We start from the raw sequence: 24243 nt of genomic DNA, 5'->3' as shown, positions 1-24243 counted from the left end.
GTAGTGGAGAAGGGGTAGGAATAAATATGTGTATACTTCCTTTTTGAACATGTAATATTCAATTTGTGTTGTTTATGAGAATTTGTTTATCGAGTTTGTTGTATAGGTTCATTGTTCATTTCATTTTATTATTATGATTGTTTTGTTTTTATCTGTTTTTTTTTTGTTTCACATGTTTGAAATACAAATGTTTACATAAAAAAATAAAAAAATAATTGGGTTGATAACTGTTATTTTGGTGTTGCCAATCGTTCCGGACCTCTGACCTCGACTAAAATAGAGATGCTGAGGTGTGAGTAATAAGTTTGAGAACTGCTGACCTACAGAGCTCTGCATGGCCAGGCACCTGCCTCCATTAGAGATCTACTGCAGCCCTGTGTCACCTGCAGGTCTCTAAGGTCCTCTGACCAGGGTTTGCTGGCTGTTCCTCGACCAAGGCTTAAAACTAAAACAGACTGTACTTTTGAGGTTGTGGCTCCTAAACTCTGGAACTCTCTCTTTGGACTTAAGACCTGTGGACACTGCGGACACCTTTAAAAACCAGATCAAGGCCCATTTGTTTAGACTTGCCTTCATGTAACTTTTCCAATTTCTATTTCTTTTTTCATCGTGTTTCATGTTTGTAAGTATTTTTATGATTTATGTCCTCTGTGAAGCACTTTGTGACATCTCTGCTCTCGAAAGTTGTATATGAATAAAGTTACTTGCTGACTTGCTAATAAAAAAATCAAGAATGCATTGCTTTTTAAGTATCGAGACACAACTGAAAAATTGCAGAGAACGAAAAAAGGGAAAGACAAATGTAATAGAAGAAAGACGGAAAAATAAAGACAGTCATACTGGGAGTTGTCCACCAGTTTAGCTTTTGGCTGGCAAGGCTCTAGTTTCCGGGGTCATAGCGCAGGCGCTAGTTCACGGCGCATATCGATCTAAATCATGGCCAATACTCTTTCTAATGTCGGGAAATGCTACACTGGCGGTTATCGGGCGCAACTGAGGCGCCGTTGTAGAAAAGTTGGATTAGAAGTGTAGCGAACTCGGGGGGGCAATCTGGGGGGAGACCGTCACCACAACTGTGACGCGAACCTGTGTCTCCCACTCCGCAAGCGACAACATTAACCAGTCAACTAAAGGGTCCGACCCGTTAACCAAGGGCCAAAGTGTCTGATTATCCATGCACGTTACAGAAGGAATAAATAAGCAGTAGGCGTGGTGTGGGGGTTTAACGTGTCTTCGTTCTCACTGGCGTCTCTCTTTCCTGTGCTTTCTATGAACACAGCAGGAGACCTAAATAGTTGGGATCATGGGTCAGTTAGCCTAGACAATCAGTTCGTTCTTTCAGCTTGAATGAGGTTATCTGAAATATTGAAATCCACGCCACCATGTTGTTTTCCATGCGTAATGACGCAAATTGACTGTTTCATGCTGGAAGACAATGATACACGTGCAGACATTTCGTTGTGTGATTAAAAAGGTTAAGGACAGTAGTCATTAGTTAAACTATTTATAAAATAGGCCAACAGAACATACACAAAAGTGGTGTGTGTGATTTTGGATACGTCTATGCTTACTGCACCTCCCCCCGGAAACTACCACACAACGCCCGCATCTGCATTAAGACGGGGTCTGACCAGGCGGAGACGCGGGCGTAATATTTGGCTTTATTTGACACCAAACTAGCACTGCGCCACCTGATTTTGGACTGACACGCCCTCTACTGCGCCACAACACCCATTACAGCGCAAGCAATGTCATGGCAAGCCTGGAAATTTAGCAAACACACCCAGGTGAGAGAAAAACCACTGAAAGTGTCACTATGTCTGCATTACCACCGCCGCCAGCCTTGCACCGCCCGGAAGCTAGAGTCCTCTCTCTCTTCAGTAACTGTCTCATTATCTTTGCTGTCATCTCCACTGCACAACAAAGCTGGCCTAGACATCGTTGCGGTGACATAGAGAGAGCATGTGTGTGTAACGTATAGGTCAGCTTTTCTTTGTTTGTGTGTATGTGTGAACATTACTCATTTGGCCCAGTCAAATAGGAGGCGACGAGTGTGTATCGATCTCTGCCTCATCTTTTTTCCAATTTACGGTCATTGGCCTACTCAGCCAATTACATTGGTGAGGATGGATTGACGAGTTACTGATCAGCAAATCAAAAAGTAAGAGCACGCGCGTGCGCGCGCGCGTGCACGCACACGTGCACACACACACACACACACACACACACACAATTACCTGAGGTCAATTCAGGACCAAGCACCTATTACAAACAACACAAAAGGAGCACACACCACATAGAAAATTAAGGACACCAATACCACCCTGTGTTTGTGTTTCTGCCACAGTTAAATGCAATACTGTCTGGCTGACACTATTTTTGACGTGTTTTGGGCAGTGAGAAACACCTCTTTGTTGTTGTTTGCTACGGGTGCAATGTATGGTGTGCCTTGTATTTTTGGAGAAACGCCCCGAGCTTCTGCAATTGAAAGATGTTCGACTCTGAGCAGTAAAACACCCCTATGCCACTGCAGCTTTTTCTCTGCTGTCCAACAGGAGGAAGGTAAAGGAGAGCCTTCTTGGCTGAACGCTTTACAACAAAGATAACACAGCCAATTGTGTCCGTAGACACTTCCGACCAAGCTGGAGGTAACACGGGGATTTGAACCGGCGATCCCCGGTTTGGTAGGCACGGGAATAGACCGCCATGCTACCCGGACGCCCAAAAGCTATACTTTTAAGTAGTACACCAGTAATTGTTTGGTATGGTTGTGTAATTTCAGATACTTTCAGCATAGAAACTCTACTAGCTTTCCATGATTGAGATGCAATGATCAACATTACTTAATGTATTTACTTAGACAGCCAGTAATGATGTTTAGATGGCCACCTTATAATCTGACTGTTACTGACTGATTACTCCCGAGAACCTCAGTGCTGCAGCCAGACCCTTCTCGTTAAACGGGCTCGGCCTGCAAGGAATAAAATAAAATGAAATAATGACTCAACTGAAGACTTTGCCAGTCTGCAAGAGTGAGAAGGTTGACGAAGCAACCGCCAGATGATATCGATGCTTTCAGTGAAACGATTCTGAAGCTTTCATTGTCTTTCCTCGGTGCAGGTGAGGCTGTGAGAGCGACGCAGGCCGGCCTGAGAGTGACAGAGGAGGGACTCGGCGCACTGACTGTGAATTTAGGTGGAGGCCTGACGCTCCCAACACTCCCTCTATTGTCACGGCGGCTTTGACGTCCCTTTTGAAGGTTATTGAGCTACAGCGTGTGGAAAAAAAGATAAATTAGCAGAAGCATGAGGGTAGAAGAATGAATGCACAGTATTCGGAGCGATAACAAGTAATATACGGCTGTGGCAAAAGCTGAGTTTGAACACTTAATTAACATATCCTGACCAAGTTTATCCTGAACACTTAAGTTATTAAAGATGGGCCTACTATACAAAACACAAAGAAAGGATGTGAAAACGGTTGGAAAAAAAGACACATGGAAAAAGAAACAGCCAGATGGTAAAACATAGCTGAATGAAGATGAACAAGAGGGAAAGAAGGACAATCAAAAATGGAGAAACATGTACTGTGCCAATGCTTTTGCAATCCAGTACATTAAAATGAAAAAGCCCCGAACACGGAGAACTGCTGCTGAGACCAGCAAAGAGATATACGTGAGAGACAGACAGACAGAGAGAGGAGGGGGGGGGGTAGAAAAGGTCATTATCAGTGCCGTGATTTGTCAGCCTGGAATGAAATGGCCCTTAAATGACAAAATTGCTGGCAATGACCTCTTGAGAATATAGGGTGGGGAATTGCATTGGTTAAATGTGAGTGCCAAGCTCTACACTTTGGCCAGTTCCAGTTTTCGGTTACATTTGTGGAAGTTTTTTTTTATTTTTTTTAGTTTGCTCTGTTTGTTTTTTTTTGGGATCTCCAGTTACCAAGATAGAGCCATAAACAAAAAACCACCAAATGGTCAGTGGTTTTCTGAGAGTAGAATGACTCCATAGCTAGTTCCTCCTGTGTTTGTACTGGTTGTGGCCACTGAGAGAACCCTCTGGGATAAAGGTCATGGCACTGGCGGGCACACAGGACTAGCCTGCAAATGGAACCTAAAGGAGGGACCCTACTGTATCGTTAATGGATAAATAGATGTTGAACCCCCCCCCAAAAAAAGACCCAGTTAAAAAAAAAAGAAGTTCTCCAGAGATTAAGTAAACGAAATGTAGACACAAACCAATGAGAGCAGTCTCAGCCCATCCAGTCGACTGGACTGTAAATAAGACCCTATAATAGGTTGTGCAACCCCACGAGTGTGTGGATGTATAAGGTGAGTGATCTTTTCCTTGGAACAGACCTGTCAGATTAGCATGGCTGCAGCTGCAGCGCTAGCGTCTGACGCGAGCCATCTGGATGGGTTATGGGTGTTTAATTATGATGTGTGCTAACCGGGCGAGCGCGGCGGTGTGGCTCCACATGTGGTTGACTTCTTATGCCTGGGGTTGGCTAGGATGATGTGTGTGTGTGTGTGTTTGTGTGTGTTTGTTTCTGTGGGTGCGTGTGAGCATGCATTCATATGAACAAGAAAGAAAGGGGGAAGAGAGTGAGAAAAGGGGAGAGAGAGCGAGAACGTGAAGGAGAGAGAGCTGGCTGAACTGCATTCTCCGTATCTCCATGGTGTCTACATTCTCCGCTGTAGTTAGGTCATGAATGCAGATGTGGACATCAGTTCTGTGAGGTGTGATGGGGGACAAGGGTCAGAGAGAACGAGAGAGGTGAGAACAGATCGAGGGAGTGGGCTGGTTGAGATGAGGAAAGAATGCTAACCACTCAGGCAGCAGGAGGAGTGATGGGGACAAAGGAAGAAAAGTGTGAAAGAGGGGAAGAAGAAAGGAAGGGAAGGGGGAATTTGTCCCATCAGAACTGGGTTGATGGGATGAAGTGACACAACACTGAAGATGCAAAACCAGAGAGTAAAAACCTCTCGCTGTCACTTTTACATGTTTGTCATGAGCCTAACAAAGGCTGTGCATGGCCGCGCATGTCTGCGTTTACTCTCCCGTGTGTGCGTGCATGCGTACGTGCATGCGTGTCTGTGTAAATCAAAGAATGATATGAGTGTGTTGATTAACATATAGATAGGTTTACTGAAGCCTGTGAGATATATGTAGGAATTAAGGCCCCCAACAATACCCGCAATTTACCTATAGCGCACTATGTGCCAAGAAAGCCAAGCAAGGAGGGAGAGAGAGACAGCGAGAGAGAGAGAGAGAGAGAGAGAGAGAGAGAGAGAGAGAGAGAGAGAGAGAGAGAGAGAGAGATTAGGAGGAGACAGCTACCAAAGAAAGAGGAGGATTATAAAGAAAGGGGACAATGAAAGCCAGAGAAAAGATAATTAATTCAAATCGCTTCTAATTGTCTCATATAAGAGCTCTGATGAAAAACAAAGAAAGGCATTTTCATTGTGTCCTATTAAATTGCCACATAGCAAGTTATCTGTGAACAATAATTTTATAACAAAAAAAAATGGATGGCTATGATAGAAAGTTAAATTCAACGAGAGGTTCTTGTTAATTGGGGCAACCATGTTAAAAATTTGGAGGGACCGTGTTGGAAAGATAGTTTACAGACAATGTTTAGCTGCAACTTCTCAGTGTCCAAACATTTCTGAAGTGATGTGCCATGAGGTTAAAACCATTATTCCAGTGCAGTTAAGCAAAGGTTACATCATCATTTATTATAACCAATGTGTATCAATTTTTATCTCATTTGTTGTAAATAAAAAAAATATATTGCATACAAAACTATTGCAGTATATAGGACATCTGATGTTTGGACTCAGCTTTTGTAATTGGATGGCTCAAAACTTGCTAAAACACAGAAATGGAAATCCAGTGAAAAAAGCATGAATTGCAATCTACAGCAGTTTTTCTGTTTTAGTTGTAAATGCTGTAGTCAGGAATTTGGTGCCAGAAATTTAAAAGAGGTGTATCACTGAGTATAACAGGTACAACAGCTACAACAACACACAAACAGCATACATTAAACTATTATATGGCACGATGAATATTTGTATCCTATATTGTTCTCGTAATATTAGATATGAGTCACAGATTACAACTGCCCCTCTTTCACTTCATCTCCAGAAAACATCTGGTTGGGAAACCACATCCACCACTGCAATGAGGATGCAGGTGAGCATGGAAGGTGAATGACTACAATATTATTGTTAAGAGGTTATATTCCTTCTCAACCCTTCATTTAATTAAAAAAAATGCACGGTTGATATCCTGCTGTTTACAGAATATTTATTGATATCCTCCTGTTATTCATGCGAAAATTAATTAGATATGAAGTTGGTATCTTCAAAAACAACAATACCCGAATTGTAATTCCAAAGAGTGGTACTATCTAGGTGAAGTGAGTTGAATGTGTTTGCAGGGAGACGACCAATGTCAAAAACCTCAAATGCTATACTGGGATGATAGTTTTGTATTTTGAAACATCTAGGGTCCTTCCTTGAAAATTATGAGTGGAATGACAACCGGTATTGGATAAGAACTAGTTTCGACAAGTACACTTAGAGCTGCATTAGAAATGAGGGTAGTGTAGCGGTCTTTTCCATTGCCTACCAACACAGGGATCCCGCTTTGAATCACCGTCTGGCTTGGTCGGGCGTCCCTACAGACACATTGACCTTTCGCAAAGTCCCGCCCCCCTTAGTTACTGTTGCTATGCCTATCAAGCTTTTCAGAACCATCCAGGAAGTAGCCAGAAAACCCCAAAACATGAAGGAAGAAATCAGTGCATTCCCAGAGAAAATAAGTGTTGCATTTTGGAGTAATTCATCCTTAATATCACCCCGTGAAAGGCACAGGGGTTACAGTATGCAGGAGGGACACATTCAGAATATTAAAAGTAAAACTGACTTGCGTGGACTCCGGGCTGCCGGGTGCGACGGTAATTGGGGGTAAAGCTTACCGGTCGCAATCAAAGAATGAGAAACCCCATCAACTAATCCTGAAACACATTGTGGACCAATTGCGCTCTTGCACTGTAGGGTAAATTAAATATTTTAGCTATTATTGGTATATTTTTAAAAATCCATTGTCAACATCACCATATTATAGTGTTGATTTTGGCCAAGGTTCCCCATGGCGTTCTTTTATCCAGGCTTTTTCGGGGGTTCTGTATGGGCTCCTGGGGGTTGGAAGTTTGACCAGGGACATGCCCCGGGGTCGGGGGAACCGCCCCAGGATTATTCATTTATTTTTACCTTTGGACCAGAACCGGTATTTTCAACAAAATAAGGCAAATGAGATGCCTCCGCGAACGGGATGACTTTTTCGAACGGCCGGTCCCGACCTGGAGCTCACAGAGAGGGAGAAATGTTTATAATAGGCCGGATATAGGGAGGTCAGACTGGCCAGAGACCATCCCAGCCGACCCTCCCCGTGGGTCTTTATGCTCTGAAATGAAAGGTGGAACCTGGCTAACCTGTGACTAGCATAACAAAGTTACGTTAGTGGGCTAGCTATCATCAGCTATCATTAAATTAGGTATCTCTGGCCACAGACTAAGCTGGTTATGTTCATCAGGTACATTAATAATGTTATTTTGTTAGTAATAAGTTGATATGTTGATAATGGTAATAATCATTGTGTGGGTAAAAGTAACAGTAATAATACGTTAACTATATTAGCTATCAATAATAGCTAGTAGCAACTTTAGCTTGGAGCAGACATGTATTTTTGTTGACTTTGGATAGATTAAGGTGGCCATGGGGTCTACTATACTGCAAAATCCATTGCCGACATTGCGCTTCTTGCGTTCTGGGTTTCGGGACGGGAAAAAAAATTACACTCCCTCCAAACTTTTCAGATATCTAGTATCCGATTTGCAGATCCCATAGGCACACCATTTCAGCATTTTGCCATCTGTTTGAAAGCTTGACGGGCCTCCCTCACATAGAAACCGTCGCTAAGGTCAGATTGGACAAGCACCGTTCTGGGGCGGTACTTTGCGATAGGTCAGTTGACCGTGTTTGCGGGTGGGATGCCGGATGTGGGTATGTGTCCTGGTCGCTGCACTAGTGCCTCCTCTGGTCGATTGGGGAACCTGTTTGGGGGGGGGGGGCTGGGGGGATTAGCATGATCCTCTCATGCGCTACATCCCCCAGGCGAAACTCCTCATTGTCAGGTGAAAAGAAGCAGCTGGTGACTCCACATGTATCGGAGGAGGCATGCGGTAGTCTGCAGCCCTACCCGGATCAGCAGAGGGGGTGGAGCAGCGACCGGGACAGCTCGAAAGAGTGAGGTAATTGGCTGGATACAATTAGGGAGAAAAAGGGAGGAAAAAAGGAGAAAAAAAAAGAAAAAAGAAAAAGAAATGGATACCCTTTGAATTGGAGCTCTTCAGTTTAAATGAGTGTTACTTGGTTAGCGTCAGGATAAAGGTTTGGCTAAAGCAAGTTGGAGAGCATCTATACTTTCTCTAACAATGTCCATTCATAGCAGCAGTCAAAACTTCATAGGCGATTGGATATGTCAGGAGTGTGAAGAGTTTATTCTCTTGACAACGTTCAGACAAAATATGGTATGAGCTATTGTGGGCAGGTTATGGGAGTGGGGAAAGCGGTAGCAGAAGAAAAAAAAAAGATTTGAGCCGAGAGTCAAAAGGCTCGACTCGGGTTGCAGGAGGTGCAGCTCCCATTTGAAATGTCCATTCAGTCCCGCTAGGAGAAACAAGGCTGCAGTGACAGCGGCCAGCTAGGCCCGATTAACACAGCAGTCCCTGGACAGGACTGCTCCTTGACCCTCCTGTCGCAGCACTGGGACGCTAACTGCTTAGTTCGCATCCACCAGGGGGAGGAGAAGTGGCACGCATGATAAGAGGTGAAGGCTCTGGGGACCCCTTTCTTTCCTTGAAACGACAGATTTAATCAGAGACCTAAACTAACCCAGTTTGTGGGTGTTTGTTCATGTGGGAGGAAGAGTGAGAGAATAGGAGGGGGAGAGTAAGGTAGGGAGGATCGAAGGGAGCCCGTTTCAATACTAATGCAAACATGCAGAAAGGTAGATGTCTGCATATTACTGCGTATTACATCTGCATTATTTTCCTGACAAAGATATGCCATGCAGGAGAACATGATATCAGCTTCGACTTGCAGAACAAGTCATTTCTCTTGGTACCTGACTGTTGGAACCACAGAGACATGCACAGATAAATATTTATTCTCTCTCTCTCTCTCTCTCTCTCTCTCTCTCTCTCTCTCTCTCTCTCTCTCTCTCTCTCTCTCACACACACACACACACACACACACGTTAATCCTGGGGTTTAAGTATAAGTAAACTGTAAAAGAAAAATGTCAACTGATGAATTTTATCTTGGGACAAGCAAAAATGGCCATATATGTAAACAGAAAGAGGAAGATGGACAGCTCAGTAGACACTGATGTAAAGCTGCTGTTTACTAGAATGGAGAAAGCCAGGATGATGTTTGATTTCAATTATTACAGAGAAATGAAAGATATCCAGCAATTCAGTGCTATCTGGGCTCATGGGGACAGGCTGTGCTCAGTAAAACACAACCAACATGTTTTTTCTGGAGAATTGATGTGATTTATTTTTAGATATATATATTTATTTGCTTGTGTTTTGAATATGACTGTATTTTCTTAAAATAAAAGTAACTTTTTAAAAATCAAATCTCTCTCTCTCTCTCTCTCTCTCTCTCTCTCTCTCTCTCACTCACTCACTCATTCACTCACTCACCCACTCACAAACTTCCACGGTACTTTTTAGGTGTATAAAAGTGAGGTGACCCATTGCGGTGACCAGAAATAACAAATAAACCAAACGTGGTGTTGCACGAACCGAGGGTGAGAGCGGAAGAAAGAAAGCAAGCAGAAAGAGGTAGAAAGAGAGGGGGAAAAGGGAAAACAAGGTCAGCGCTAAGGGCTAAGCAGAGCGCCCATTCCAAAAAAATAACCCTGCCACTTGTGAGGTTGCCCATGCGCGTGTACATACACGTCCACCTGCGTGTGCACAACCAGAGTTGGGTTATTCCTGCCTGGCTGTGTGCTGGGAGAGGGAGCATCAGCACAACACTTCATAGCCAATAAACTGTGTGACAAGCACGTCAAGCTGGCTATCACCGCAACTCGCTGCTGAACAAACACACTCACAAACACATCAGACTGCTGCTTCACTGCAAGCTCCCTCCCTCGCGCCTCAGCTTGTCTCTTTTATCCTAAACAAGGTGATTATTTCACCCAGCTTCCTTCATCCTTTCCTGTCTTCTCCGACAGTCAACACCCCCCCCCAATGTCCCCCAGTTCGTTATTTCTTCTTTTCTTTCTCTTCACTAATTCTTTCAAACCCTGAACATCTATCCTTGCCCTCCTCGACAAAGGGCCCCAAATGCTTTTCATCTAACTGTCAATCCCATGAGGGAGTCTCCTCTTTCTGAGCAGGCTTCCTCTTTCCTTAAAACCCCTCACCGGAACCCCTCACTTTTCTACCTCTCCGTCTGAATGTGTTCAATGTTTTCTTCACCTTCCACCACCCCACCCGTTGTCTCTCTTTCTTAAAGGCTGTTGCTCATGTGAGGCAGCACCTCAGCGGTCCACCTCAGAAGATGGCATTCAGTGATGTGACCCTGAATGTCAGAGCGCAAGTTTGAGCTGAACATTTAGGAGGCTGAGCGAATAGTACAGGCCAAAATTTGTCCAAACTGGAAAAAATCCCCAAAGGGCTAAGGGCTTCTCTGCACAACTAAAATGCAAATAAAGACCAAGACTGCAGGAAATAGTACCGTGCACTTTTTGCTGGAAGCGTTCTGAGCTTTGGTCACGCCAGGCAAGGTAAAGGAGCAACCCAGTCCAGCCTGTGTCCGGCTCCGGTCATGGTCATCCACAGAAGTCGAGCTCTGCTGGAGGTCACTCTGTGGTTGAAATCTATGGTGTTAACTATTCAGAGTGCATCAGGGGTGAAACAAGTGGTTCTTTTCCAGCAGAGCCGACCTCCCCATCAAGTAGGTGACCTGGCAACCAGCTCGGTCATTTGACCTAGCTGGTGGGAAATATGGACTAAAGCTTGTCCACAGCTCGTAAGTGGTGCTTTACACAATGACACTCAGCTGCAATTTGCTTCCGCGTCCTGGCACAGCGAGCTTCGCGGGCCGCAGCTGTTTGGTACATGTGGCATGGCGGCGTATTGGCAGAGCAAAGAGGGGACTATGGATTGGGGCAGTAAATCATTGCCAGCAGGCAAGCGAGACGCTGCTGGGGAGCATGGTGGTAGAGTGGAGCAGGAGATGATGGCTCGATAAAAACACACATCAATGCCTCCTGAAATTTCTAGCTGTGTGAACTAAAGGCTGTGGGTGGAATTGACCGGACAAGATTTGTCTCGATGGTGGCAGTTCTATGTAGGAGTCAATAAAATCCTAAATGTAAACTGTCTAACACGGGGTGGTGCCATCACACTCACATGTAAGCCCCTGCTGCACACTTACGTAAATGGACGTGAATGAGGATGAATGTGTCTGTGCTCACACACCCCTCTTAGCTAAGTTAATCAATACACTTATCCCAAATGGGAAATACTCTTCTCCAAACACTTACCCCAAACAGGGAATAATCTCGAGCTAAAAGTTGAGCTTTCGCATGGGTCTACATATCCCGGTACAGTGATAACTGGTAGACAGATGGAAACCAGAACTCATCCCCATCAGTCTCTGTTAACTTTCAGATCAACTATGGTCACGAGTGCACAGCATCTCAATAGCTTATCGTTCATTATCCAGCCATAAGGAGGTGGCCTAGCAAAGGGCTAACTTAGCAATGTTTTAAAATACATGTAAAGGACCTGTTTGCTGAAATAAATACAGCTTAGTCATTAGTTATTTGATAGTAATGCTGAGCAGAGGCACTTAGGGGGCAACATTAGCGTTGCTCTTTAGCATCGTGAAGTTACAACAGCATTACATGCAAATCTGTTAAGCTCTTCCAGGAGCCCTGCAGGTCATAAAGCAACAGGGAGAGGAGAGAGAGATGAAAGATCATATCACTGCTCACGTCAACGAGACATAAGGGAAAGCAAAGAGAGCCAGGTGGAGGAAAAAGACAGGATAATGAGACAACAGCGAAAGAACGGAAGTAAGAGGTGAGATGTGAGAAAAGAAGCACACTCTCACACACACACACACAAGTGAATGAGAGCAAAGCATGGTGTTTCTGCAAATCAGAGGAAGACTGCTACGGGCGGCTGGATGAGCAGTGCAGCAGTCCTTCATCAATGTTTCATAACATAAAAATCAAATATTCAACACACCATCCAAAGGGGAGAGGAAGGGAAAGAGAGAGAGAGAGGAACGGGGGAGATAGTTAAAGCTGCATTAAACAATATTTTTGGTATTATTACAGGGAGTCTTCTGACTCCCTGTAATGTGGAAGAATCACGTGTAACTACTGATTGCATTGAGCATCAACAAGTCAGTCTACGCTCTCCCTTCAACCAGAGACAGGCGTGGCTCGCAGTTCAGCTCATCATCGTCGACATTACCTTGTGCGTCTCGTCCTGTGTGTTTTATATCCTCCATCATAGACCACCTCCAGATTTACACCTAAATTCATCCATCCATTATCCAAACCGCTTATCCTGCTCTCAGGGTGGCAGCAATGCTGCAGCCTATCCCAGCAGCCGTTGGGCGGCCTGTCCAGGGAGAAACCCTGGACAGGCCGCCAGGCCATCACAGGGCACACACACACACACACACACAGACACACACACTCCCACCTAGGGGCAATTTAGTACGGCCGAGTCACCTGACCTACATGTCTTTGGACTGTGGGAGGAAACCGGAGCCCCCGGAGCGAACCCACGCAGACACGGAAAGAAACATACAAAATCCACACAGAGGACGACCCGGGACGACCCACCAAGGTTGGACTACCCCGGGGATCGACGCCAGGACCTTCTTGCTGTGAGGTGACCGCACTAACCACTGCGCCACTATGCCGACCCACCTAAATTCATTTGATGAGAATTTTGTTTTTTCATCTCGTATTGCTTTTTTTTTTGGTTAACATTTTAATAGTAATTGGGAATGTTTCCGTCGTTCTCTGTGAGACCGTGGCGCTCTCCTTCTGGGCTGCGTGAACGGTTTATGCACCGTTTTATTGCGAGGCTGAGAGGTGCAGAATAATGTTGCTAATGAGCTGAAAGGGAAGCCAAAGCCTGTCTCCAGTTAAGGGAAACTGTTGATCCCCAACGTGATTGGCAGCAAAAGCAATCCTTTCACATTGCAGGGCGTCGTCCGATTCACTGTTAATGGCGGGGGAAAAAAAGCTCAATGCGGCTTTATAGCGCAATAAAAAAATTAAAAAAAAAAAAAAAAACGAGAGAAAGAGGACGAAACTGTAAACTTAAGGCAGGAGGAAAGACAGAGGAAGGCAGCCTGTGCATCACGTAGAAGAAGATGTAAGATGGCACCACAAGGAGAATTAAAGACAGACTGTAAAAAAGAGTAAGAGAAGGGGTTGCAAGAGAGAGGGAGAGGGAGAGAGAGAGAGGGCATGGTAGACAGCTTGTTAACACATGCAGTGGGAGGGGTGTAAAATGATCACAACCCATGATCTTAAATAAAAGATAAATTGCCACACCCAGTGATCTGACTGCAGATTACAGTGAAGTGTGTGAATGCGTCATTCTGTCTCGTCCTTCTTGGAGCTTCTGACATGTTTTCATTTCGTTCCCCACACTCCTTCCTTAGCTGTGTCTGGCCAAGCGTGCATTGTATGTGTATGTATGTGAACAATATGTGTGTGAGTGAGTGTGCTCCCAGTTCATGTTTTGCACCTTGGTCTCCACACCTGCTTGTGTAACTACTGCTGCCAATATTGCTTTTCCCTCCATCCCCCCCCCTCTCTCTACCTCCCTCTCTCTCTCTCTCTCACTTGTTTAACTCCTTCTCACCCTGTATTATTCCATCATCAAGACTATATTTTAAGTTGCCTTTAAGCAACGCACACACACACACACACACACACACACACACACACACACACACACACACACACACACACACACACACACACACACACACTATACCTGTGGGGGCTACATTCATCCGCTAGCCCTTAACCCTAACAACCAGAACTTAATGCGTAACCTGAACCCTTAACCTAATCCTAACCTTAACCCTAAAACAAAGTCCGTACCCTGAAATAGACCCTTTCACTCACGGGGACCCATTTAATGTGCCCACAAGGTATGTGGTTTCAGGTTTTTCTATCCTAATGGGGACCATTTGGCGCATGCACACACACACACACACACACACACACACACACACTCACCCTTTGTCCTGTTAATCAACCCTTTTTCACCAGATCAGTGATGTTGAAAATGAAATAAGTATGAGCTTCTGCTGAAGCACACGCCCTATTCTCAGTGCCGACTCCATTTCAAACCTGACTAGCGTAACTTGAACACCAACAATTTTCAAAGACTGTATGTAGAAGAAGTATTATTTTGTTACTATATATATATAGTGTATATATATATATATAGTGTATATATATATATATATATATATATATATATATATATATATATACACTATGAGTTCATAATTCCTGATGACACTGTCATGTAGAATGCATGCACTCCAAGTGAAAACTGCCAGTCAAGACCCTGTTATCGTTTATGAGAGGATATATTGGTATTACGGCAACGCTCAGGTGGTTTGACTCATTAAACACTATCTTATCTGCAGCCTCTACCCCAACAGCCGAAACCGCCAACTCAGAACAACTTTATCACAAGTAAAACCATCCAATGTCAACATTTCAATTTAGTTCATCACAAATAACGACGGTATTTTCACAAGATTAGTTCTTCTGAAAATTAACTTGGTCATTGATTAAGTTTTTTTTTTCCCCAGTTCCAAAGACTTATTATAAACTATTATAGACTATCTGAAGAGTATTACTTTTGCAGATATTTTGCTTAGGGCGGCACGGTGGCGCAGTGGTTAGCGCGGACGCCTCACAGCAAGAAGGACCTGGGTTCGAGCCCCGGGGTAGTCCAACCTTGGGGGTCGTCCCGGGTTGTCCTCTGTGTGGAGTTTGCACGTTCTCGCCGTGTCTGTGTGGATTTCGTCCAGGAGCTTCGGTTTCCTCCCACAGTCCAAAGACATGCAGGTCAGGTGAATCGGCCGTACTAAATTGTCCCTAGGTGTGAATGTGTGTGTGTGTGTGTCGGCCATGTGATGGACTGGCTGCCTGTCCAGGGTGTCTCCCCGCCTGCCGCCCAATGACTGCTGCTCCAGCATCCTGCGACCCCGAGCAGGATAAGTGGTTTGGATAATGGATGGATATTTTGCTTACTTTCTACTAAGTATCGTGAGGCAAAACTACATGGTGAGGAGCTCTTAGAGGGACGCGTAACCGTTTTCTAAGAGGCAAGACCTGCGATATTACATCACCGTATCCAAGTGTCAGTAATACACTCATTTTTCCTTTTGTTTAATGGAGGGTATTCACGTGTCATCCCTTACACACACATCATCCCACATCCCCTACCCCCACACAACACATAACTGGCATGAAGGGAAGCCTAATTACCCCATGTGGCATCAAGTGTGTATAAACCCCTTCTTATCTCGCAACAACCATAAACACACAACCGCACTAGAATAGAAGCTTTAATTGCAATAACCTCTGTTGCAAAGAAGAAAGGGAAAGACAGCGGAGCATAGAGATGACTACTGTCACAATGGCAGGATATGTGGTGAAATAGCAATATGTGGAAAACACATCCAGCTAGACTTAAACTGACAAGCGTATTATAGTGCAAATTCTTTCCACGGGCTGTCATTCAAATGAACGCTTTACACTGTCAAATAAATCCAACCAGATTGTACATACTGTACTGTACATTGTACGTATACTGGTACGCTCTGTCATGTCCATCTACCTCAGGCGTGTATGTAAGTAGCCTGCTAACATCTGTTTCAACATCTCTGATATATTCTCTGCACCACTACACCTTATCACCTCTTGTTTCGCCTGGATATAGTCAATCCTTGTGTATATATCTGAATATTGTTGTGTTGTAGCGTTGTTATTCTATGTTAAGTACACTGAGAGCCACAAAACCGGAGGCAAATTCCATGTATGTGCAAAAATTACATGGCTAATAAACATGATGCTGACTTTGATTGGCTTCTGCAGAAGCCCTATGCCAACAAGGATATGAGACATTACACATTAGCAGAGTAAATAAATGCAAATATTCAAATGCTTATTTTGCAGACAGTCAGACAGATGCATACACACACACGCACGCACGCACACGCACACACACACACACACACACACACACACACACACACGCACGTCAACTTATTGTAAAACCTTTATGAGCACCGCTGCTTATCACAGCCTCCGGCATCAACAAACTAATCCAAACTACAGAGTCCCTGAAAACTTCAGTTACCTAGCCGCCTGGCAACATAAAGCCACCTCACTTACAGCGGACCTAGAGGGGACATAGAAAGCATTACCATACTTCAGTGATGTTAAAAAAGGCAGAAAAGCAAAAGCTCCGGATATCTTTGAACAAGTTGAATCTGTCATTTCTATCGTGTCATCACATATGTGGCCCCTCTGCCCTAAAGCTGAATTACGACAATGCGGTCGTATGGTCTCTTGCTCACATGCTCTCCTTGTCTATCCACCCCCCCCCCACACACCACACACACACACTTTTTTACATGCACCGCACACAGGTACCTTTCATCCAAACCACATTCAATTTGGCTGTTTTCTAAACCTGTGTCTCTCACACATCAGCGTCGTGCAGGCACACACGGATCACAGATTAAGGACTGAAGCTCTTCCTCACCATTGCGAGGGTTGATGGTGAAGAAGTTCTGCGGGTTGCCGCTGACGATTCTGTAGCTGAGTCTGTCGGCCCCTGCTGTAGGGGCGTCCGGGTCCTGGGCCTGGATCTGGATGACTGAAACGTCCCGTGGCGAGTTCTCCAGCACGGTTGGCCGATACAGTGGCTCCGAGGTCAGCGGGGCATTGTCATTGACATCCTCCACCTGGATGTAGACCTCGATGGCGGTGTACTGAGGAACCACCCCGTGGTCGCTGGCGTAGACTGTCAGCCAATAAGAGTCCTTGGTCTCACGGTCCAGTGAGTCTGTGGTGTAGATGAGCCCTGGGGAGACAAAGAGAGAGAATAACGGAGAATGAGAGGGAGAGAAGTTTCATTTATCGGTGATGTTTTTACTCTCAAGTGCTTTACATCGGCAGGGTAGCCGAGTCGACCCAAGTTAAGACACGTCTCAAGGTGAATTTCTTCCTCACCCTCTTTGCCTCTTGGAGGGAGCAAAGAGCTGGGATTTACTGTCAAACTCTTGGGGGGAAAAATCTGATATGAAGTAATGTGGAGGGAGTGCTTTCCTCTGCAGCTGCATGGCCGATCTAATAGCAATGATTTTAAAACTGTGTTTTAATATGCCATATTCCTTCAAACATTAAAAGTAACTTGACTCTCTTTACCTCAGTTGAAAAACTGAGCAAATGAGAGTCTAAATATATCAATGAGGTTTCTTTTTTTTTTCAGATGATGGGAATTGTTGTTTTCTTTTTGTTTCCTGGATGGCTTTGCATTAGATTCATCAGTCATATAGTATAATCAGGTCCTGGCAGTCCTGCACTGTGTAGTATGGTAGTACTTGCAGAGCGGGGGGTGACTGATCGATTTAGGAATGCTGTCTAAGTTATCCAACGTGCTCACAGTTTCTCTCACTTCCTGCTGTGAACAGAAATCTTTAAATAAGTTACGGGCTTGCAGCCAAGGTCAACTCCGACATGAATAGGTGAGACGTGCTTGGTCCATTATCTGCAGGAGCTGGTGGAATGACTTGCAGGAAAATTATCAAGCTCTTTATTTCCATTTAGGGTAAAAGTCGCTACAAAAAATGAATGATGTACATTTATATATAGTATATAGTTTTTTTGAGGAACAGAATATCAACACCGATACAGGAAAAAAAGTTTTAATGCATTGCAGTACAGGCCTGTTTCGTGTGTCGTGCACTCATCAGCTGCTAATGTGGTTCAACAAATAATCATACAGTTTACGTTGCCCAGTGTCACGCCCCTAATTTCGGTTGGACAGCAACCAATCAGAGGAGAAAACATTCAAATTATAACAACCAATGGGGTAGGTACTTATGATGCACAGCAACCAATGGAGGGGTAGAAAACATTTGGCCTTGTTATATTTTTAATGTACGCCATTTCAACAGTTCCCTGGTCCCTAAATCTTTTCAAAACAAGCCCCTGTCCCTTAACCCATTGGTTGTAATGGGTGACTTTTGTTCCTGTATCTGTGTTGATATATATATATATATAATATATATATACACACACACATTTTTTTCCCTTGGATTTCCCCCCCCCCTTTTGTTCTCCCCAATTGTATATCTAGCCAATTACCCCACTCTTCTGCGCTGTCCCGATCGCTGCTCCACCCCCTCTGCCAATCTGAGGAGGGCTACAGACTACCACATGCCTCCTCTGATCCGCTTCTTTTCACCTGACAGTGAGGAGTTTCACCAGGAGGACATAATGCGTGGGAGGATCACGCTACCCCCCCCCCCGAAGAGACGCCCCCACCGACCAGATGAGGCGCTAGTGCAGCGACCAGGACACATACCCATATCCGGCTTTCCACCCACAGACACAGCCAATTGTGTCTGTAGGGACGCCTGACGAAAACCAGAGGTAACACGGGGATTTGAACTGGTGAGCCCCTGTGTTGGTAGGGAAAAGAATAGACCGCCACGCTAACTGGATGCCCAATTGCAATAATTCTAAAATTGTGTTTTAATATGCCATATTCCTTCAAATGTTAGTTACTGGTCAAGTTTATTTGTATAGCCCTTAATCACAGTTGCAGTCTCAAAGGGTTTTTTCTCAAAGGTACAATCACAGTATAGTATAGTAGTACTTGCAGAGCAGGGGTGACTGATCGATCTAGGAATGCTGTCTAGGTTTTACACCGTGCTCACAGTTTCTTTCACTTCCTGCTGTGAAAAGATATCTTTAAATACGTTACGGGCTTGCAGCCAAGGTCAACTCCAACATGAATAGGTGAGACGTGCCTGCTCCATTATCTGCAGGAGCTGGTGGAATGACTTGCAGGAAAATTATCAAGCTCTTTATTTCCCTTTAGGGTAAAAGTCACTACAAAAAAATGAATGACTTGTATATCTTTTATGCAAGTAATTTACCAGGAGTAAAAAGTACGTGCATGTTAATTAGTTGAAGTTCGTCAAAATATTATGTTATTGTTCCCAAGGGAGTAATGATCTAATGGTCGGGCGTCTCTACAGACACAATTGGCCGAGTCTGCGGGTGGGAAGCCGGATGTGAAGAGGAGGGTAATTGGCCAAGTACAATTGTTGGGGGAGAAAAAGGGGGTGGGGGGGTCTTTAATTAAATATAGAAACATTTTCTTATATTGCTGGTGCCCTCCTATGGTGTTAGTTGGCACTGGCTGTAACCAAGTTCCCTGTAAATGTCACTCTCGTCCTTTTTCTCGCAACCGGAGGGTGGTGGGCAGAATCTTTGCTCCGTCCTTTTTTGTGAATTCAAATCGTATAAACCACTTGAAAATATGATCCACACGTATTAAGTGTTTTATGAATGTACATGCAATGATTTGTGACAAAGTGTAATTGTACAAGTGCCTACTGTAATTGTTTTATCGATATGTGTTCTGCAAATTCGCTAGCTAGCTTTCGCAGGCTCGCTAGATAACCGCACAAGCATCATCCAGCTAGCGGCTACTAGTGTCTTAAATATAATTTGCTTTACGTGAACAGGGGCTTTAGCAATACATACTAACACAACGCTGTGCCAACGGATTATTCTTTTTATGGCCAGGTATGTTATACTGTTTATACTGTGCAAATGTATTCGTTGCATTTAAAGATCATTTTCTATGTGTAAAGATGGGTTCTGGTGGCTAGTATCCGAGCCACATGGGGATGTGTACGGTGATGAGAGTGGGGCTGGAGCAGGGCATATTAACACAACACTGTGCCAACCAGTGGCGACTGGCCAGTACAGGGCGCTGGGGCACCGCCCCCTTCAAACATCAAGAGATGAAAATCTACTTGACTGATATAATTTAGTTGTATAATACAAATAATTATGAAATAAAAGTGTTTTCAGTCTGTGAGCGCCTGTCAGCAGCCATTAAATATTGGTTCCAAATGGTATTTGCTTGATTTCTGTCTGAATACATATACTTCCTGGGTGAGGGGCGCCAGCCAAACGACACCTTATGTAAGCCCTCAAACTTTAGGCGAGCAGGTGACCTGAGGCTGCTGTCTAATTGGTTCCTTCAGATTTCCATGGGGCGCAGTTCTGTGTGCCCCAGGCACTCGCACTTTTATTGGCAGCGAATTGGTATTACTTTAATGTTTTTCGATCTAACGTGATTGGCCAATTCTCGTGGCTGTCAATCCTGTTCACACCCACCACCATTCCTCATCTTGACTGTCAATCATCCACGTCTACGAACCCTAATAAAACCTTCGGCTACATTGTCCTTCTTAATAACTCTGTGACTGTGTGGACATTAAAGCAGCTGTCAGGTGTGCTGTGCCAACATAAATTGCACCCCCCCCCAAAAGATTTTTAGCACCAGCTGCCACTGGACTGCCAATAGATTATTCTTTTTATTGCCAGACACAATAAAAACACTTGCATGAACCCATACAGCCTGACGAGTCATTTGCTGCTGCACAACACGGAGACCAAAGACAAGGGGCTACACAAGCAATAACTTTGCACAGCAAGTATCTCATTGGAAGCCCCATGTCTTTTTGGGAGTACAATTACAGCTGACTATAACACACTGAGCCTTGTGCAAGTGTTACACAAGCACTACATGTACAACATATTCACAAGCTATCAAAACTCCCCAAAACACGCCCTCTGAATAGTGGTTCAGCACTCCACCAACATAATAATGCAGCCTTTCATGAAAGACACCAACAGACTTCCACTTTTCCCAAGCTTGATCCTATGCCCCGGTGAAAAATTCAGTTGCCTTTAATCTAAATTCACTTTAGGTTGTTACATCAAAGCCAGCTTTGGCTACAGCACTGTCTCAAAACGTGTTGCGCTGTATTAAGCACAAGTCTCCTATGTGTCTTGTAAAATGCTCACAAGAAAGGCCCCCGACCTTGCCCGGTCAACGCTGACAAGTCTAGATGAGTTTGATGAAGTGTGCATGCTATCAAGGCTACAGTCAATGGGTTTAACACATGATGCTTTTCTATAGTGTGCATTATGTAGGGGAACGTCTAGTGAAAACTCGTGTGATCTCTGAACTCAGCGTGTGTGTGTTAATATATATGTGTGTGCTCTCAGTAGGATCGTGCCACTCACACTCTCTGGCAAGTGTTTTTTGTATCAGCCAGAGCGTTTGCATGTGGATAACAGGTGTTTTGTGTTTGATATTGCGCGCGCATCTGTTTGTCTAAAATGATCCAAGAACTAATTTTGATCTATATGTATTTAAATGTACCATGCTCTTTGGACAACTGTGCGTGTGTGTCAGTGTGTGTGTGTGTGTGTGTGTATGAGTGTGTGTGTGTGTATGAGTGTGTCTGATCTCAATACTTATGCTGTACCGGCCACTTTATTAGTACAGGCTCAACCCCTAACATTGACTTTTCTGGTCTCAGCTGCAGATTACTGTTCTTGATAAGCAGAAGAGTACCTCCCAATATTGGAGGCTCGTCGGCGTTCATGAGTGTTGTCGGCTAATGCGTACACACATTTTCACCATGCTAGAATGGAGCTCTTAGCCCCTCCATTAGATTTCATGCTTAAGAGCAGGACAAGCTCATGAGATATTTATGCTTAGCTGCATTAAGTGTTGCTGAGCTGCTAAAGCTTTTTAGCAGTTCTTGAGAGGTGAGACACGCCCAAAATATGATGGGGGCCATTAGCGCCGACTGTGGTGTACACCCATATGTGAGTGTGTGTGTGTGTGTGTGTGTGTGTGTGTGTATATCTGTGTTTGATAAGAAATAGCAATCTTGTCTCTCTCTCCTTTTAGAGGCGGAAACATAATGTTGTTAATGGAACACTTACAGTGTAGTCAAGAATGAAATGCAGGGTGTGAGGAGGAAATGGCAGAAGAAAAGTGTCCTGGGACTCTTAGATAATCATAGCTAGGCTTTCTGCAACCAAGGTTTCTTCCAGCTCCTATTCCTCATCCTGAAGAGTCTTATTTGATCTTTTTTATGGAATAATTTCTAAATTAAGTATGTTTGGCTAAAGTTAGTAGTAAAGTATTTTGTGTGTGTGTGTGTGTGTGTACAGGGGCATTTCTAGTTATAGGTAACCTAGGTGGTCACCTAGGACACCCCCTGCAGGTCCCTCCTCACCCGTCCCTTAAAATAAATAAATATGGGCATATATGGGCATCCGGGTAGCATAGTGGTCAATTCCGTTACCTACCAACACGGGGATTGCCGGTTCAAATCCCCGTGCTGTGGCTTTGTCGGGCGTCCCTACAGAAACAATTGGCCTTGTCTGTGGGTGGGAAGCCGGATGGGGGTATGTGTCCTGGTTGCTGCACTAGTGTCTCCTCTGGTTGGTCGTGGTACCTGTTCGGGGGGGAGGGGGAGCAGGAACTCGGGGGAATAGTATGAGCCTCCCACGCGCTACGTCCCCCTGGCGAAACTCCTCATTGTCAGGTGAAAAGAAGCAGCTGGCGACTCCACATGTATCGGAGGAGGCATGTGGTAGTCTGCAGCCCTCCCCAGATTGGCAGAGGGGGTGGAGCAGTGACTGGGACAGCTCGGAAGAGTGGGGTAACTGGCCAAGTACAATCGGGGAGAAAAAGGGTGGAAACCCACCCCCCTGCAAAAAATTTTTTTTAAAAAGAAATATATATATATATATATATATATATATATATATATATATATATACACACACACACACACATGGAGAGCAATTCAATCTAAATGTATGTTTAATGGTTATAAAAGATAAAACGAATAAAGCACATTAAGACTTATTTATTTGTTATGAGTGAGATGATCAGAGAGATGCACCTTTTGCTTAATATTTGATCGCACATCAGTAAATATTTTGCGTTTTTATCTTTTATTTATATATTTCATATTTCTTAATTATTTATTTGATAACTGCACACAATATGTTAAGTTCTCCTTTTTTGTTTGCACACCTGCTGTTGCAATTTTATTTATTTCGTGTTTATAATAGTCAAATTAAAAACTGTTGCTTCCCCTGAAGATGGTGCGGGGCCGGAGACGGAGATCTTGCCTACGGTGCCAGAATGGCCAGAAACATCACTGTCTGTGTGTGTGTGTGCACACGTGTGTGTGTGTGTGTGTGTATATGTGTGTGAAGTGAAATTTGGACTCTTCACTATAGCAAAAAAAGAGCAACATTATGTGTAAAAGTACAAACAGTATGAATACCTTCTGAGTAAACCCACAAAGGGATCCAGGATTATACCAGCTCATCTGGTGGAGTCCACTTTTAAGGAGGCAAGTGACCTTCTCTAGTCTAATGTGTGCGTGTGCATGCACACACCCATAGTTCTTCCTCAGCAAATTGATATGGAAAGTGTAAGCTGCACACAGGTGAACACACACACACAAACACACGTTTACATGCTGCACTGTCATTCTCAAAATAAGTGTGCACTGGAGCAGCTACTATTCCTATGCTGGCAGCCAGGACTGGCTGAGTAGATACGGAAATAATATTCCCCAGCTTTATCCATTTTACCAATCCCGAATAAGGATGAGTGCATGCCAGGTCCAGGCACACACACACACACACACACATAGAAATACAGAAACACAAAGTTACAGCAAGAGGGGAAAAAAATAGTTTCTTCCTGCCTTCTTGACAAGTCGCCCCCTAGGGTCTAGATAAGAATGAAACTTCAGGATCGGTCTACCTCTCACATACCACTCTCTGTACTCGTCTGTCTCTGGCACAAACACATCCCTATAAAATGGAAGGAACTCCCAGGTTTTTCATGGCACTCTATCGCGGTCCTGACTGAGTACGGCACAGCAACCTTCCTTCCTGTTGGCACAGCGTTGTGTGGTGTTGTGTCAGAGTGAGAAGCTCCTACACAATCTCAGCGT

General features: G+C 44.3%; 1 protein-coding gene across 3 annotated transcripts in view; it reads right to left on the bottom strand.

Annotated features, from left to right (window-relative positions):
* Positions 1-24243, bottom strand: part of fat3a (FAT atypical cadherin 3a) — a 178180-nt gene that overhangs the window by 110251 nt on the left and 43686 nt on the right. For all 3 annotated transcript variants that reach the window (XM_056283301.1, XM_056283303.1, XM_056283302.1), the window contains exon 2: positions 16917-17237. In XM_056283301.1, the coding sequence (XP_056139276.1) occupies positions 16917-17237 (321 nt within the window). The remainder of the gene's footprint in view (positions 1-16916; positions 17238-24243) is intronic.

Source organism: Lampris incognitus, chromosome 7 (assembly GCF_029633865.1).
Source record: "Lampris incognitus isolate fLamInc1 chromosome 7, fLamInc1.hap2, whole genome shotgun sequence".
Taxonomy (NCBI): domain Eukaryota; kingdom Metazoa; phylum Chordata; class Actinopteri; order Lampriformes; family Lampridae; genus Lampris; species Lampris incognitus.
The sequence above is the reverse complement of the archived record's forward strand: the minus strand, read 5'-3'. Positions and strand labels throughout refer to the sequence as shown.